The 18,980-nt window shown below is 37.1% G+C and overlaps 2 protein-coding genes across 2 annotated transcripts; one reads left to right on the forward strand and one right to left on the reverse strand.

Annotated features, from left to right (window-relative positions):
* Nucleotides 1-1,736: 1,736 nt before the first annotated feature.
* On the reverse strand, nucleotides 1,737-5,379 carry LOC147534161 (putative plant SNARE 13). Its single transcript, XM_086647174.1, has 10 exons — nucleotides 4,910-5,379; nucleotides 3,888-3,980; nucleotides 3,639-3,732; nucleotides 3,486-3,523; nucleotides 3,064-3,161; nucleotides 2,818-2,897; nucleotides 2,673-2,729; nucleotides 2,462-2,554; nucleotides 2,303-2,377; nucleotides 1,737-2,063 (listed from the first exon to the last, which is right to left on the reverse strand). Exons 1-10 carry the CDS (start codon nucleotides 4,984-4,986, stop codon nucleotides 1,944-1,946), a joined length of 825 nt encoding a protein of 274 aa, XP_086503300.1. The 5' UTR covers nucleotides 4,987-5,379; the 3' UTR covers nucleotides 1,737-1,943.
* Nucleotides 5,380-15,582: 10,203 nt separating this feature from the next.
* Nucleotides 15,583-18,408, forward strand: LOC147534162 (uncharacterized). Its single transcript, XM_086647175.1, has 2 exons — nucleotides 15,583-18,268; nucleotides 18,354-18,408. Exon 1 carries the CDS (start codon nucleotides 16,073-16,075, stop codon nucleotides 18,257-18,259), a length of 2,187 nt encoding a protein of 728 aa, XP_086503301.1. The 5' UTR covers nucleotides 15,583-16,072; the 3' UTR covers nucleotides 18,260-18,268; nucleotides 18,354-18,408.
* The last annotated feature ends 572 nt before the right edge of the window (nucleotides 18,409-18,980 follow it).

Here is an 18,980-nt window from a genome sequence, read left to right on the forward strand (position 1 = left end):
TAGGTTAATTAGAGAATCAATTATTTAATGAATCAATCTATCTAATTATGTTTAGGAATCTTATATGTTGGTTGTTTGACAAGGACGAATCCCGACATTGAACCACTCGCTTCTTTTTTTTTTAAGTTTGATTTTCTCTTCCAAGTTCGTTGCTTCGCAGTAAAGGGGCCATTAACAATTCGGAATAAGATGTCATTAACGGCTATAACTATTAAATTACAAATAGGTTAGAACAAAATTAATTCATATTAGTAACACTTTCTTTGGTGTGCCCTACACAAACTAAAGTTTTGGGTATGCATACCAAATTTTATCTGGTACATGTGTAAACGTATTACGTGTATAGTTCTTTAAACCGAACACATGCATGCACAGGTCTAGAGCTCTGATACCATGTTAAGTCCGGACTCATCCAACTCAAAACCATTTGTAGATAATGAGTGGAGATGATCTAAACATTATATTCTTCGTTGCTAGATCGTTCTTCTCCTATGTAGAGTTATTAAGAATGTTGTGTGGACTACTAATAATCTAGGTTGGCTAGTTATTCAGGATACTAAGATGAAAATAATACAAGGGATGGTGGAATTCTGTTGGGTCATGATATTTTGGTTAATCCTTCATCAAAAAAAAAAAATGATATTTTGGTTAAAATGACCCGAAGTAGCTTGAAAAAAAAAATGATAGTTCAACAACTAGTTTATAGGAAAATGTTCTTGTATGAATTAATTAAGTAAAATTAGCGTTCAGATCATTTTGAAGAATGAGATTATAATGTGGGATCAGTTGAGTACAAAAATGATAGTGGGCCTCAATGCCTCATTATGTTAGTATAAGAACAAAAGAAGATGATGAGGAAGATGAGATTTTTGGCAGCTAATAATTATATGTAGATGTATTTTACTTTTATGTAGTTAAGTTAAGACATACTAATCAGTCATTAAATCACATCATTATGTACTTAGCAAAAAGATTTAGTAGGAGAAAGTAGAAGATTTGGTTGTCCCATGTCATAATAACTGTTATAGGGTAGTGGAAGATTTTATGTAGAAAGGTTCGTGAGATATTATAATCCTTCAAGCATAATAACTGTCGAAACTAAACTGTGAATGCAAGAGGTCTAAAACCCAACAACATATTAAAGAGGCCTAAAGCTCGACAAACTTATTATCGATACCTTTAATAACTTAGATTTAGTAACGATGGATTCCACCTCCATACCCAGACTCCTTGTCCCACACCACTTATGTGTATAATTCATATTTCATATTACATGTTTGTAGGGGTCGCACATACTTTTACCATATGTATTATTAGAAAAGCGATCCTAGTCTTTGTCTTTTTTTTTTTTTTTTTTTGTTAAGAGCGATCCTAGTCTTTGTCCATATTACATTATTTTTCAATATAGTTTATTTTTCCGTAATCATATAGAAACGGTAGAAGGGCAAAACCATCATTTCCGTCATTTTGACATCCACTCTATTTCTTCCCGATTCAAGATCCCATATAAGGTTTTCAAATTTGGTTGATTGTAACATGTATTTCTCTTCAAGTAGAGTTCAATTTTTGGTTGTAGAGATTTCTAGTTCTCTATAAAACCATTTTGATGTTTAAAGAAAAAAAGAATTTGAGAGGTTAAGCATAACAAGATCAGGGTTTGTACCAAAGCAAACTTTCGAGGGATGCTTCTGAGCCGTTCACGTTACAATTGTAGGAACGGAAGGAGTAGATAATAGTTGAAAAATTGGTCTTTATTAGAGGAAACACAGAAGAAACAAGTGCAAATATACAACAAAGAGAAATAATCACAAATTAGGTTATCCACATATAAGTAATTTAGTAAAACAATAATAATTACACAAAAAGAATCACAATCAAACTAACATTCCTTTCCATAAAAAGTCTTTGCTTGCTCCTGTGCATGTGCTTTCAGTATAATAGAGTCATATCTTTGGCTCATGATAGGAATATGAGAATGGTGCTGCTAACAGTCTCCTCGATGTTTGGGCTGGAGGTGCAAACCCAGGGATGTCTCTGATGTCTTTGTTGTTTGGGTTCACAACCTAAACAAAGTTAAAAAAAAGACTACATGTGAGAATAGTCCCACATGGGAGAAGGGGTAACTAGCAACAAGAATATAATGTATAGGTCATCTCCACTCATTGCCAATTGGTTTGAGTTGGATGACGACAAACTTAACATGGTATCAGAGCTAGGCCTACACGTGATAGGCTCAAAAACCACACGTGCTCCACGTCACCGGAACAAAAAGAAAAAAAGAAGAGAGAGAGAGAGAGAAAACCTTGACAACGATAATTGCTATTACACCACATACAACAAGTAACAAGAAGAACATGATACACTTATCAGTAGCCACCTGCATAGAAAGGTTTGTTTATGTTTTGAAACTTGAATAACTTTCATAGCTAAAAGCCTAAATGAGAGACACTGAGGAACCAACCTGCCTACCGATCTCCTTCACCAACTGAGAAGCCTTCTTGATAGAGAACTGAATCGTGTCCAGATCATTGACAATGCGACCCATTTGTTCAGTCTGGAAATTAGCGATACAAAAAATCCATGTGAGAGAATGAAAAACAACGACCCTCGCTGAAAAAAAGAAGGTATAATATCTCTCTCCATTATAATAAGGTAGAAAGGTTTTAACTCACTTGGCCTTTCAAGGTAGTTGCAGTCTGAGTTCCAACTTCAATTGTTTGCTCCACAACCTAATCAGTTGAGCATGAACGATCCAATTAAATAGAAAATCGGGAATGGTGCTAAAAAAAATAGAATGCTTCTTTGTAAATTATGCACCTGTTTCGATCGTTCAATAGCTTGATCAGTCTCATCCATCTTTTTCTTCCCGGCATCAATAAGTTCTTGATTAGACATTGCTACAAGAGGCACGCAACTTCCAGACGTTAGAATGCAAAAATATCTAAGGCTCACTTTCTACCTTTCTCAAATGTTTGAATCTCAAACTCAAATTCCCCTTCACTGGACAATATAAATCTAATAAAAAGGAAAGTCCTAGAAAGGGTATTGATAATCAAATGTCACCTGATGCCATTTGAAAGTTTTCTTCCGCAGTGGGTTCGCTACCTCCAGCTCCCACATCAAATAGCTCAATTCTTTTGTTCTCAAGATTACTAGCATACCTATAATGCCACCAACATTAAAGCAATGCTATTAAGAACATAGCTAAACCGAGCAGGAGTTAGTTACTTAATTATAGAAGAGAAGCACATAAAAATGAAAGATAGCAGACTATGAACGATCTGACATGCAAATAAAGAGAAAAAAGAATTTTTGTTTGGATGTCGATGCATTTGCCGTTCTCTAGACATGTTACAAAAGTACAAGCATCGTATTCATTTATTCATATATATTTTAGATGATGTTCTTCCCTTGGCTCCTTTTTTTTTTCTTTTGCGGTTGTCTGTGGGTACGTATGTTTAAGATGATGAAATTAGTTTACTTACGTTTTCTTCAAAGTCACGTATGAGTTCAACTCTTTGATCTGCAAAAATATACCTTATTCTGTTAATCAACAAGAATATTTGACATAAAGCTGGACAATTAGTTTACAGACTAGGAGGATAAGAATGCGCGTAAATCTATTCTGAGCAACCAACCAAGGATTGTTTTCTCTCATTGAGTTGCCTATTGACCTCCGGAGAGTTTCTACCCTCCACATCTTTAAATTCACGATCGAACTCTTTGATCAACCTGTCATAGTAAGTCAAAGAGTATGAAAAGGTAAGAATTTGTAGCAAGATACCAGCTAAAAACTAAATCTGTAGTCGAACACGACTCAATTGAAAACTGAAATCAGGTCGAATAATTGGAAATAGAACGAAGAGGCTCATGTAATAGCGACGGACCGTTTACACTCTCTCATCTTTCCAGTAAGTTCCTCCAATTGCTTACTTCGTCTGTTGGGGTCCTTAATCTTATCCAGCTTCTGAAATCCATTTCTGAAAAGGCAGAGGGAAATCAAACTATGTTTACAACAACATGTTAGCATATTACCTAACTAAAACGGACCAAGAAAGAAGGAAAGAGAAAGCATTTTCCAAGTATAAATCGTTAAGGTTGCTGCTGTTTCAGAGAACTAGTAGATTTTCACCTACATATACAAAATTCGCTTGGGTATCTATTCTGACACAACTTGTTGAGGGGAACACATTAAACATAGAACAAGGAAAATGCTTGATCTACTACTCATGCAAAAAAATGCTCTCGTCAAAGCAATGTCTACTACTCCAATACGAGAGCAAATAATTTATACTACCCATGTTATATACAGTTTCGGAGTAGCGAGTAATCAGTTAGATTGACAAAATTTTGAGTAAAAGACTGGAGGAAAGAGCAGATTAGATCAATAATTCCAACCTTAAACATGAAATTTATGTAATTGATTTCACATATACACATTTAAAGTGTGTTCTTCCTGCCTGCAATCATTAGATACCTATAATTTCATAACACAAGACTGTATGAACACTAAGATTACCCCATCTTTCGGCTCTGTTTCAGATTTTTTTTCAACATTTTGACATTCACATATAAATCCTATTCTACAACAACAAACATTGGTTGACCCAATTTTAAGTAGTACCCCTTCTTACACATAAAGCCCTGAATCCCAAACCCTAGAAGTACCATTCATTCATATAGTTCATCTGTTCATGAAAATAATACATAAAAAGAAACCCCCATTTCAAATTTCTTGAACTTTACCAATACTATGCAGAAACAAGTTGATAAAATTGTAATCAATAACCATTTAACGAATAAATGTGGTAATACAAAATCCAAACTAAGAACATTAAATCATTTCAAATCGGGGGACATGACAAATTATGAATTGAAAGTAGAAATCAAATTGGTAATAAGATCTTACGCGAGAGCGCGAAAATTATCTTGAATTTCTCCATCAATCTGCTCTAATTGAGGACTCATTTGTAAATTGTTCGCCATTGTAGCCGGAAATTCTTAATCCGGCAATCAATTTACTAAAATCAAACCACCATTTGAGCGACAAAGGAGAAGAAAAAATGGTTATTTTTTCACGCTTCCAACATAGATTGTTCTTCGAATATCATTAGTGATTGATCAAACCTTCTAAAAACGTCAACCCTAATTCGGAAAAAACTGATATGCTAGAAAGAGAGTTTCAGGTTGGGGAAAAAGAGGAGCAGATTTGGAAGGATGAGTTGATTTAGCGTGCGTTATCGTTCGTGAGGTTGGTCAGCCCAGCCGGTGGGATTAGGACTAATATTACCCGGGGAAATGAGCAATCAATTTATCGCGAGAAATTGAAGCTTCTTTTCCTTATTTTACCCCTTTCATTTTAGTACAAAAATATTTTTTCAGACAAACTACTAGTCATGACATGAGAGTGTATATACTCTGCAATGCAGAGGTCACAGGTTCGATCTCATGGAAGTGCAAATCCAGGAATATTGAATTTGGTTTTAGGTCATTTAGTTCACCGGACTTTAGACTCAGTAGTATTTTCGCGGTATCGTGCTTATCACATCGTCTTGATGTATCAATGCAATAACGTCGATCATAATCGATTTCCCATAAAAAAAAGGAGATAATACAAAGACATGCCAAGATTTATAAATATTATGACAATCTGATTTAAGATATATTGAGTCTTTAAAGGCCATATATCGATTTCTAAGTTCATCCTACGGTCTAAAAGTCTTTCTAATATTTTATTTTTACTTTATTTATATTCAAAATCAATAAATCTTGGATTTAAACTTCCATAAAACGAATTTTGGGTCATTCGGATTGCTGAGTGTCAAGTTAGCAATGCTAATTGAATCCACCAAAACTATAATTTATTCTGTATTTTAGTTATTTGCCAAAACAAGAATCAAATTTCAGCATGCTCTTATATTTATTTTGAACCCTTTTTTTAATTTATAAATTATATTGTTTTCCAATAAAATGTTTAAGACTTTTGTACTATTTTATATTCCAATACTTATTTGGAGTTTTTAAAATTAATTTTCAATTTAGATATTTAGGATTTTATTTTTGTTGGAAAATACATTTGGATCTTCTCGTTTGAAGAGAAAAATAGGATCTCGGCGTAGGGTTGGCAGGAAACTATTTGAAAAAGGAACAGTTGGCGCGTGAAGTGGAATTCGCTGTCTGACAGTCAGTTGTTAGGCCCTACAAATTATACCAAAACAATGTCCTTTTCACCTCGTGTCTATGTATTTATACCTCCTTTCAGTTAGGGTTGGGGTCCAGCATCCAGCCCAGTAGTCTATGGTAACTTAAATTTTCCAAAAAGTATACTCAATCCGCGTGATGTGACTTCCACTTGAACCGCATGAGTTTTTCTCTTCTCTCATATGTTCAGTCACGTGAAAAGAGAAACTCTTATTTCTCTCATGTGCGACTTAAGTGGGAGTCTTGAAAGACGGGTTGTGTAACCTTATGGTTAACTTTTTAATTTCGTGCCCACCTCCTAAATCAGGCAGTTTAATCTTCAATTTTAAAGTATTGGTTCAAAATGTTGCAACTAAAATTTATTAAAATCAATACATAACTAGAACAACTAATAAAACTTAAAAAACATATTAAATTATACGACAATTGATATTAAAAAATTGTCGAATTTACGCGCACAATATTCTTGCGCCAATTTCTCATGAAGAACAAGTTGTACGGGAGACATGTAATGCAGGTCTTTGTTCATCAACTCTACCCCTAATTGCATCCTTTTATATTATAGACTTTTTCGCTGTAACAATATCGAGTCACGAAGAAGTTTCTTCTCTCGTCCTCCCGCTCTTCTTTCTTATCCCAAAACTCATATGTCGTAAAAGAAGAAGAACTTTTGCCCTTTTTTTTCTTGCTTGTTTTTCTTCGAAGGGACCAAAAAGAACTTTATCAATGTTTGGCAATGCCAATGACTCCAGTGATGCTTGACCCTTTAAAGTCTGCATTAGGGCTTGATTCTCTCCTAGAATGAGATACTAATGTTGTTGTGGATTTCTCATTTAATTTCCATTACGATGGCTTTTGCTTCGCTTTCTTAGTTAGTTATTGCTTTGGTGATACCTAATTTTGTTGCAATGAAAATAGAATTAGCGTTATGAATGACTAGGCCTATTCTTCCCCGTCGTCTTGTAAATTGGTAAAAGAGGCATCAATGTTTAGTTTATAAAAGGGCTCTAATAGAGGTATGCTGAAAACTCATTAACATCAGACGTTCAGTATAAGTAAGTGTATATGTGAGAGGCAGTTTGAAATCCCTTGGAGGCAGTTTCAATTCCCTTGGAGGCGGTTTCCAAATTGAGAAAGACGGTTGTCTCAATTGGCGGTTTGTGTAATTGGTTTTGTGGAGTCGGTTAAGCCTTTCCAAATTGGTTGCCAAATTGGTTTCCTAATTGGTTTCCAAATTGGGTTCAATTGGAGTCGGTGGCTATTATATATAAATAAGGGGTTTGGATGCTTGTATTAATCAACACCAACACAAGCAACAACAACTCTTCTTTAGAGAGAGCTAAAGAGAGAGAGCAAGTGAGAGAGAAATTTTTTGTTCATAGTTTTGAGCGGTGTTTAATTTCTCGGTTGTCGAAGATCTAGTATAGAAGGTTAAATTCTATACGGTACCATCTTGGGACGAACTTGCGGGTTGTGTTAGTCGTCTTCATCTATCCTTCAATAAAGATTTCTTGTTCGCCCGAGGACGTAGGCTTTAAAGCCGAACCTCGTTAATTTCTGTTCGCATATTTGATTTTGACTTAGCTTTTCGATTAATCTTCATAATCGGATCAATTTCTAGGATAGGTTCGATAGCTTCCGCGACTTTTAGTTATAACAATTGGTATCAGAGCCTTGTTGAGATTGAACGAAGAGAAGATGGGATCGAGAAGTGGTACGGTCAAAGCAGGGAAATATGAGATAGAGAAGTTCAATGGGAAAAACGATTTTTCTTATTGGCGAATGCAGATGAAGAATCTGTTAATCTCGCAGAAATTACACAAGACGTTGACGGGAAAGAAACCAGGAGATATGTCAGATGAGGATTGGGAAGAGTTAGATCTCGAAGCACGGGCTACCATTATGTTGTGTCTTGAGAGGGACGTGGCGTTCCTAGTAGACGAAGAAACAACGGCGGCGGGTGTGTGGTTAAAACTAGAAAGCAGTTTCATGACGAAAACTTTAACGAATCGGGTCTACTTAAAATCCAAATTATTCACATGTAGAATGGAAGAGGGTTCTTCTATTCAGGAATATGTGAATAGGTTTGACAGGATTATCTCAGATTTGAAGGATATTGATGTTAAGGTTGAGGATGAGGACCAAGCCCTCATATTGTTACTTTCATTGCCTAAATCTTATGAGAACCTTGTTCAAACTTTGATGCTTGTTGGTGATAGTCTAAGCATGGAAGAGACGAGAAATTCGCTATTAGCGGATGACCTTCGTAAGGTTGCTATTAGCAGTATGGCGTCGGGTGGAGTAGACAAAGAACAAGCACAAGGGTTGTTTGTAACGAGGGGGAGGAGTAATGAAAGGGGAAAGGGAAAGGGCGGGAAATCTAGATCCAAATCTAGAGGCTCTTTCAAGAAAACGTGCTTTAGTTGTGGTGAGCTTGGCCACTTTAAAGCGGCTTGTCCAAAGAGAAAGTTGAAGCAAAAGAACGAAGGCTACAAGGAGAAACAAGAGATGCAAGAGGCGGGATATGTGTCAGAAGAGGCGGATGAATGTTTCTCGGTGACAGAGGTGTCTGAGAAGATCTTCGATAAGTGGATGCTTGATTCAGGGGCGTCACACCATATGTGCCCAAATAGGGAGATGTTTACTACCTATAGGAGTATAGATGGTGGTACAGTTATACTGGGTGATGATAGTATATGTAAAACTGTGGGACTCGGAACAATACGGATCAAGATGCACGATGGAGTGGTGAGAACATTGACGGACGTAAGACACATACCCGATTTGCGGAAAAATCTAATTTCCCTTGGTGTGTTGGAGCGGAACGGCTGTAAGATAATTATAGAGAATGACTCCATAAAAGTCGTTAAGGGTTCTTTGGTGGTAATGAGAGGTACTCGTTACGGAAATTTATACAAACTTTTGGGGACAACAATTACTGGAGATGTAGCAGTAGGAATCAGTGGAAGGGATCCAACGGCTAGTACGAGGCTTTGGCATATGCGCCTTGGGCATATGTCAGAAAAGGGTCTATCTCTGATGTGCGGGAAAGGCTTGTTGAAGGACATGAAGAAGCCTTGCATGGAGTTTTGTGAGCATTGTGTGTTCGGGAAGGCACACAGGGTGACGTTCTCTACAAGCAAGCACAGGAGCAAAGAGGTATTAGACTACGTACATACCGATGTCTGGGGACCGGCAAAGTTACCTTCCAAGGGTGGTTCCAGGTATTTTGTTACGTTCGTTGATGATCATTCGAGATTTGTCTGGCTTTATTTTCTGAAGCATAAGAATGAGGTATTCAACACGTTCCTGGTGTGGAAAGCAATGGTTGAGAACAAAACTGGTCGAAAGCTGAAGACGTTAAGGTCGGATAATGGGACCGAGTACACGGATGGGGCATTCAAGGAGTTTTGTAATCAGGAAGGCATTGTGAGGCACTGGACAGTAGTAAACACACCTCAGCAGAATGGAGTCGCAGAGAGATTGAACCGTACACTACTTGAGAAGGCTAGATGTATGCGCTCCAATTCGGGATTAGGCGTAGAATGGTGGGCGGAATCTGTTGCTACAGCTTGTTATATTGTGAACAGGTCTCCACATTCTTCTTTAGATGGCGGCATACCTTACGAGGTGTGGTCAGGTGAACATGCAGATTACGGGAGACTTAAGGTTTTCGGTTGTACGGCCTATTACCATGTTAAAGGTAACAAACTTGACAATAGAGCAAAGAAGGCAATTTTCTTAGGATATGCTACAGGAGTCAAGGGTTATCGGCTATGGTGTACGGAAGACAAGAAGTTTGTAATCAGCAGAGATGTGGTGTTTGATGAGTCATCTATTGTAGCTATGGCGAAAGCTACGGTGCCTAGTTGTGGTGATGTTGGGTCTACTAAAGCTCAAGTAGTGGAAGTAGAAGCCGAAGACCAACGGGTTTCTAGGAATCATGATCAGGTGGAGCATCAGGATAATACTCAGGATGAGGAAATTGATGAACCCGATCATGAGGAGGTTCAAGGGGAAGGTACACAAGTTTTACAACAACAACAGCAGGATGTTTCGGTACACACTAGGCCGAAACGGTTATATAAGCCGGTACAGAGGTTAGGGTCAGACAAACCTCTTAGGCATTATGGGCAGGCAAATCTGGTTGAATATGCACTCTCGGTGGAAGACGACGAGCCGGTCACCTTCAAACAAGCTATTACCGCAGAGGAAAGAGAGAGTTGGTTGGTTGCTATGCAAGAAGAGATGGAGTCTCTTCACAAGAACCAGACATGGGAGGTTGTCCCATTGCCCGAAGGTAAGTCTGTTATTGGTTGTAAATGGGTGTACAAGAAGAAAGAGGATTCTTCCGAAATCAAGGGTACAAGGTATAAGGCAAGACTAGTGGCCAAGGGTTATGCACAGAAAGAAGGGGTCGACTACAATGAGATTTTCTCACCGGTCGTGAAACATACTTCTATTCGGGTGCTATTGAGTATTGTTGCTCACAGTGATCTTGAGCTGGAACAACTCGATGTTAAAACCGCCTTCTTGCACGGAGATTTGGAAGAAGAAATTTATATGGCTCAACCTGAGGGATACAAGGTTGAGGGTAAAGAAAATCAAGTATGTCGTTTGAGGAAGTCTCTTTACGGATTGAAACAATCCCCTCGCCAATGGTACAAACGATTTGATTTTTTCATGCTAAAGCATGGTTTTCGCAGAAGTGATTATGATTGTTGTGTATACATCAAGAAGCTTCGCGAAGGTGACTTTATTTATCTCCTTTTGTATGTGGATGACATGCTTATTGCTTCTCGAAGCATGGTGGAGATAGATAAGTTGAAATCTCAACTCAGTCAAGAGTTTGAGATGAAAGACATGGGCGCTGCAAAGAAGATACTGGGAATGGAGATTAAGAGAGAGCGGTCAAGTAAGAAACTGTACTTGAATCAGAAAGGTTACATCGAACGAGTAGTTTCTCGGTTCGGGATGCAGAATGCGAAGGCGGTGTCAACACCTTTGGCACCACACTTCAGGCTCTCGGGAAAACAATCTCCCACTACTACGGTGGAGAAGGATCATATGGATCGTGTACCGTATGCTAGTGCAGTTGGCAGTCTGATGTACGCTATGGTGTGTACTCGTCCGGATATTTCACAAGCGGTCAGTGTGGTTAGTAGGTTTATGGCAAACCCGGGGAAGACACATTGGGAAGCTGTGAAGTGGGTCTTGAGGTACTTGAAGGGTACCGTTGATACGGGTTTGTGCTTTGGTGGAGACACATGTCAGGTAAGCGGTTATGTTGACTCGGATTATGCTGGCGATCTAGATAGAAGACGATCTACTACTGGTTATGTATTTAGGTACATGGTGCTCCAGTTAGTTGGCGATCGATGTTACAATCTACAGTTGCGTTATCTACTACGGAGGCCGAGTATATGGCTATGGCCGAGGGTGTGAAGGAAGCATTGTGGTTGTGGGGTCTTCTGGATGATCTAGGGATTAAGCAGGAGTGCGTGGATGTATGGTGTGATAGTCAAAGTGCGATCCACTTGGCGAAGAATCAGGTCCATCATGCTCGTACTAAGCATATCGATGTCAGGTATCACTCTGTACGAGATGTCATAGAGGAAGGTGATGTTTCTCTCATGAAGGTACACACAGATGAGAATCCCGCGGACATGTTGACTAAAGTGGTGACATGTAGCAAGTTTCAGCATTGCCTGGAATTGCTACAAATCGGCTCGTGTTAAGTTGCCCGAAAGGGCGTAATGGCGACAAGGTTTTCTTTATGTGAAGGGTTGGTAGAACTACGGTAGGCTTGATCCTGTAAAAAGGTACGTAGGCAACCATGGTCATATGGTGCAGTCGGATGAAGTTACAAGAAGCAGATATATCTTACAAGGAGTATCCTGGTGTTCGTCCAAAATTTGAAGAGTATCAAATTGTGTACGAGGTGGAGAATTGTGAGAGGCAGTTTGAAATCCCTTGGAGGCAGTTTCAATTCCCTTGGAGGCGGTTTCCAAATTGAGAAAGACGGTTGTCTCAATTGGCGGTTTGTGTAATTGGTTTTGTGGAGTCGGTTAAGCCTTTCCAAATTGGTTGCCAAATTGGTTTCCTAATTGGTTTCCAAATTGGGTTCAATTGGAGTCGGTGGCTATTATATATAAATAAGGGGTTTGGATGCTTGTATTAATCAACACCAACACAAGCAACAACAACTCTTCTTTAGAGAGAGCTAAAGAGAGAGAGCAAGTGAGAGAGAAATTTTTTGTTCATAGTTTTGAGCGGTGTTTAATTTCTCGGTTGTCGAAGATCTAGTATAGAAGGTTAAATTCTATACGGTACCATCTTGGGACGAACTTGCGGGTTGTGTTAGTCGTCTTCATCTATCCTTCAATAAAGATTTCTTGTTCGCCCGAGGACGTAGGCTTTAAAGCCGAACCTCGTTAATTTCTGTTCGCATATTTGATTTTGACTTAGCTTTTCGATTAATCTTCATAATCGGATCAATTTCTAGGATAGGTTCGATAGCTTCCGCGACTTTTAGTTATAACAGTATAGGAAGATACGTTTTTAATACCTTTTGAATTTACCGTATAAGAATAGGAAAGATGATATCGAATGTTTTATGGATATTTTTTCATATCGTTGTACTCCAGTAGGTTATCCGTTCTACGAAATCATTTGAATGTCAGGAGTTTGACCTAAGGTGTTAAGGCCGGCCTCGCTAGATATCCAAGCGAGTTTTCATATGAATGCTATATTGTCAAGGTGAGGGTTAACGGATTATGAATGATTAAACCACATGAGTGTTTAGACGTACAAGTTGACGGGTAAGATTTAGTAATGATTCTTTTTGGTTTCCCCCGCCAAAATATCACTGAGCAATCTCGATGCATTTACATGTTCTTTTAGGAATTGCAAAGTAACAGAATTAAAATATCCGGTTCCTCAAAATAAGAACTGTTGGAATCGAATTATGAAAAGTAAATCTTACAAGTACTCATGCAATATATAAGACGAATCAGTTACTACCTAACACAAAACAAGAATTTTATCGGTGCTTAAGATGAAAGTTGATGATCTTCCCACGAGGAGAAAAACGCACAAGAACAGTAAAATGTTTCTCTGTATCGCCCATTGTGACTCATGTGAGTTTGTTCTTATTTGGTTCTCAATGCCTCCACTATATATTAATAACATTTGACAACTAAGTTAGTGCTCTAAGATGAATAAATTAAGAAATCAATTTTTCAAGGAGGAAAAAGAAAGAAATTTTCAAGGAACTTAGCAAAATGAAGGGCGAATGTGGAATAACAGCTTTCGCCATTGTACTCCCAAAAGATGGTCAAGAGCCAGAACCAGAACCAGAGCCATGACCTTCCTTTTGGAGGTGAAGTATGCTCAGTCGATCTACAAAGAGCTTCTTTAACTCTTCCATTAGCTCTGGCTCCTGACCATGAGGGATACAATGGTGAAGCAGTCAGCCCACATTCGACCTTAAGTTCCCTAACTTCTTTGAAAATTTCTTCCTACTTCTCCTTGAATATGGATTTCCTAATGGACTCTTCTTCAAGGACCAACTTAGGTTTCAATTCATTCTTAGCTAGATGGAAAAATGGGTGAAAAACTAGAAGAGCTATTGTTGTATACTTGTATGAAGAGAATGGAATTGGGGTGCGCTTATAAAGATTATGTTAAAATGATAGAAACTAGCAAAATCAGAAACTCATTTAATCACTTGTACGCTAAAAAATGTGAAGATCCAAAACATAATTCTAGATGGTTGTTTGAACTTGTGTCTGTAACGGCATGCGTGAAAACATGAATTATTTCCATTTTGAACTGAAATATTGGAACATGTGCAATCTACTAAGAAAGTTAAAACATTTAATTATTTTCATTTTAAACTGAAAATATTGGAACATATACAATCTGCTAAGAAAGTTAAAACATTTAGCAATTATTTTCATTGTAAACTGACAATATTGGAACATGTGGAATCCCCTAAGAAAGTTAAAATGTTAATCATTCCATTTTAAACAAAAAATATTGAAACATGTAGAATCTGCTAAGAAAGTGGATAGAACATAAGACTTGAGCACATGTTAGGAGGACCCATCATCAATCGGATTCCTTCCACTTTTAGCAAGGTAACGTTCAATTGCCATAACAGATAGCACATGTAATAATAATCTTGGTTTACAACGGAAATATTTTATGTTTCAAAGTGTGCCCTTGAATCACAAGTTAAGAAAACCATATATAGAGGGATGTTTTGGATCAAAACATTTTTACTTTAAAAGTGATTGAGTGAGCTTCCGCCTTTGCTAGGGCGTATTGTCTTAACGTACATTAGTAAAAAGTATTTCACCTCGAAAAATGTTTCTTCGTATCGCCACTATGACTCATGTGAGTTTGTTCTGCCTTGGTTCTCAATGCTTCCACTATATATTTAATAAGATTTGACAACTATGTTAGTGCTCAAAGATGAATCAATTAAGAAATCAATATTTCAAGGAGGAAAAAGAAAGAACTTTTCAAGAAACTTAGCGAAATGAAGGACGAATATGAGATAACAGTTTCGCAATTGTACTCCCACAAGATGGTCAACAGCCAGTACCAGAGCCATTGCCTTCCTTATGGAGGTGAAGTATGTTCAGTAGATCTACAAGGAGCTTCTTTAACTCTCTCATTAGCTCCGGCTTTTGACCATGAGGGATACAATTGCTAAACAGTCAACCCACATTCGGCCTTAAGTTCCCTAACTTATTTGAAAGTTTCTTCCTACTTCTCCTTCAATATAGATTTCCTAATATTGACTCTTCTTCAAGGACTAACTCAGGTTTCAATTCTTTCTTAGCTAGAAGAAAAAATGGGTGAAAACCAGAAGAGCTATGTGTTGTATGAAGAGAATGGAATTGGGGCTCCTTTATAAAGATTATGTTAAGACAATTGAAACTAGCAAAATGAGAAACTCATTTAATCACTTGTATGGTAAAAAATATGAGGATCCAAAACATAATTCTATAGATGGTTTTTTGAACTTGTGCCTGTAAACGTGAACACATTAACTATTTTCATTTTGAACTGAAAATATTGCAACATGTCCAATCTGTTAAGAAAGTTAAAACATTTAATTATATTCATTTTAAGCTGAAAATATTGGAACATGTGCAATCTTCTAAGAAAGTTAAAACATTAATCATTTCTATTGTAAACTAAAAATATTGGAATATGTGGAATCTGTTAAGAAAGTGGATAGAACGTAAGATTTGAGCACATGTTAGGAGGACCCCTCATCAATTCAGTCAAATTCCTTCCACTTTTAACAAGTTAACGTTCAATTGCTATAACAGATAGCACATGTGGTAATAAATTTGATTTACAACGGAAATGTTTTATGTTACAAAGTGTGCCCTCGAATCACAAGTTAAGATAACCATATTAGGAGTGTTATTTTGGATCCAAACATTTTTAACTTTAAAAGTGATTGAGTGAGCTTCCCCCTTCTCTATGTATTGCCTTAACATAATCTTTATAAGCCCATCCTAATACCATTGTCTCTTTGTGCCACACAAAACGCTTCTTGTTTTTACAATTAATTCTGTCTAGAGAAGAAAACGTTGGAATTAGTCTTTGAAGAAGAGTTGAAAAAAAAATCTAAGTTGGTTGCTTCACAATTGTATGGTTGTACCCCTCTTTTATCCATCTTAGATTTCAATTTAATCCCAATTTAGTTGTTCAATCAACTATGTAGTAACTCAACCCTATACTTGAAGTTACTGAAGCTGCTTCTGTAATGTTCACAAACTGCTCGACAGTATGCCACAACCAACCTTCAATCATCTAAACTACTGTTTAAGATCTTTCTAGCAACTAAATGGCATTAAAGTTCTCATCTTTGATCACTCCAAAGCAAATTCAGAGATGGGTATATCTTAATTCATACTTTTCTTTAGTTTCAAACAAATCCCACATTCAAATTCTTTCAAAAAACTATCAAAATTCGCCAGGTTTGACTGATTTTGAAGTTAAAGTTGATTTTTTGAAGAACAAACTCAACCCTGATAACTTACTATCAGTTTTGGATTCAACCCACGATCTGGACTCATCACTCAAGATATTCAAATGGGCTTCTCACCAGAAGCGTTTTCATCACACTGCTGATACTTATTCTAGGATGATTTTGAAGTTAGGTATGGCTGGATATATTCATGAAATGAATGAGTTTTGTCAAAATATGGTGAAGGGAAAATGCCCGCATACAGATGAAGTTTTTTCTGTTTTGATCAGTACATTTGTTAAAAATCACAGAGTAAAAGAAGCTTTAAGGGTTCTTGAAATCATGAATTCAGCTAACTGTAAACCGTCAATTCATGTCTGTAATGTTCTATTGGCCACTCTTATGGAAGAGAAGAATGATCTTTTCTCTATCTTGTTTGCTTACAAGGAAATGGTGAAAGCGGGAATTGTTCCTAACGTTGAAACCTTGAACTATTTAATTCAGGTTTTGTTAGACAATGACAGAATTGACTTGGCTTTAGATCAATTTCGTAGAATGAACAAAAAAGGGTGTAGTCCAAATAGTAGGACATTTGAAATACTCATATGTGGGCTTTGTACAAGAAATCGCTTAGATGAATCCATTAAGATTTTGGATGAGATGTTTGAGTCTGACTGTAACCCAGATAAGAACTTCTTCGATAATGTTATACCTAAATATTGTATGGATAATAAACCAGATGTTGGAATGAGATTGTATAGAATGATGAAAGACACTGGTATTTTCCCCGATTTGTCAATTTATAAGGTTTTGGTGCAGTGCCTATGTTTGAACCTAAGGTTGGATGATGCAATTAATATATTCGAACAGATGATTGAAAGCGGAGTAGACCCAATTGTCGATATATACATTGATATTGTGAATGGATTCTGTAAATTGGGTAAATATAGTGAAGCTTCAAAATTCTTGGAGGAGAATTCTGTATCCGAGATTTCTCCTCACAACGGATTGCTGGAAGGTTACTGCAAAGATGGTAAAATTTACAATGCAAATAGTTTTCTCGAGAAAATGGTGGAGAAGAATGTAGCTAATACTCTTTCTTGGAGTATTCTTCTCAGAGGAATTTGTGAACAAGGGGGCATTAGAAAGGCCTTTGAGGTTCTCACTAAAATGTTGGTTTCTTCGTACATTCCAGATGCTACTACTTATTCAGCTCTTATCTGCGGACACTGTAAGCAAAATGAGTATGAAAAAGCTCTAGATTTATTTCACTTGGTTTGTGCTATGAATTGGGTTATAGATTCGAGATCTTCTGCAGAACTAGTTGAAGTCTTGTGCAGTTCTGACAAGATTGAAGAAGCTGCTTTGGTATTCCGTTATATTTCTAGTATGGGATGTAGTATTGACTCCTCATCCTTCAATATCTTGATTAGATGTGTTTGTTTCAATGGAAAAGTTGATGAAGCGATAAAGTTACAAGCTTTAGCTCTTCACCGTGGAACTTCTTGTACTCGAGATACCTACAAGATTATCATGCTTGGGTTGTCCCGAATGGGAAAAGGAAAGGAAGTCTTAGCACAACTCTCACAGATGTTGGTGCAGGGTCATACTTTAGACGTTGAGACATACAAAGTCTTAGTACATGGTATGTGTGCCGAAAACAGGACTAGGGATTGTGCTATATTGTTGAATCAGATGGTTGGAGTCGGGTTAACTCCCGATTCAGAAACACTAAATAAACTGATATCTTGTATGTCAAATAACTCTCAATTGCATCTGGTTACAAACTCATTAAACAAGTTGGCTTCAATTGATGGAGTTCTTAGTCTTCCAATTTATAACAGATTGATCAATAGTTTCTGCAAGGAGGGTTATAAACACGATGCTTGTAAATTTTTAGACCGTATGTTAGAAAAGGGATGGGTACCAGATGCTGTTACACATCGTCTACTGATTGGGAGTGTCAATGACGAAGAAGTTGATTCAGTGACAGAATCTGTAGAATATTCTATGATGCAGGATGAGATTAGCAATATATTGGCTGAGGGCTTGGATAAAACATAATAACTTATGGTGATCTTTTTAGGTTTAAAGCCAAAAAGTTGCAGCTGGCCGAGTTCTTCGTTTCGAGTTTATACTTACCTCTCTTGTGTTGCAGTCCGAGTGAAGTAGCAAATTTCATCGAAACCTATTTCTCTGCATCTCTTCATGAGGTATTGAAAGTTACTTTCAGCAACTTAAGCACATTAGCTAGTAGTTGAGATAAGTTTGTGCATCTTAATAACTTGCAATAGCACAATTCGGATTCTGAGATATGGATTCAATTTAATGTCAATGAATTCTCCAACATTGTTCTTTTTGTGTAAATACTTCATATATGTAACCATGATTTATTTATTCATTATTTGTATGTCTAATTGGGCAGGCTCAAAATATAGACAGCCTATTAATAGCAAAATCCATCTATTTTCTCTTAAAACTATTTTACACCTCGACTACACCTGCTTGTCAGACTACATGTATATCCAACGGATTATCTTGAGGTGCTACACAGGGCTCACAGTGCTACATTATTTAGATAGACCCGATTAGTACACTCCCCTGAAACAGGGAAATTACTTGTTGGAATATCAGCTTTTTTATCATTATTTAGATAGACCATATCTGGACCGTTCATTATGAATGTAGTCAAAGTTGTAATTTTTTGCGGGGAGAGTATAATTTTTCAGATTTAAGACCAAATCTATATCCATCCCAATGTTGATATTTTGCCCGACCCCTATGC

The sequence above is a fragment of the Eschscholzia californica genome, unplaced genomic scaffold (assembly GCF_041429995.1).
Source record: "Eschscholzia californica isolate CP2 unplaced genomic scaffold, dmEscCali1.0.p SCAF_6, whole genome shotgun sequence".
Taxonomy (NCBI): domain Eukaryota; kingdom Viridiplantae; phylum Streptophyta; class Magnoliopsida; order Ranunculales; family Papaveraceae; genus Eschscholzia; species Eschscholzia californica.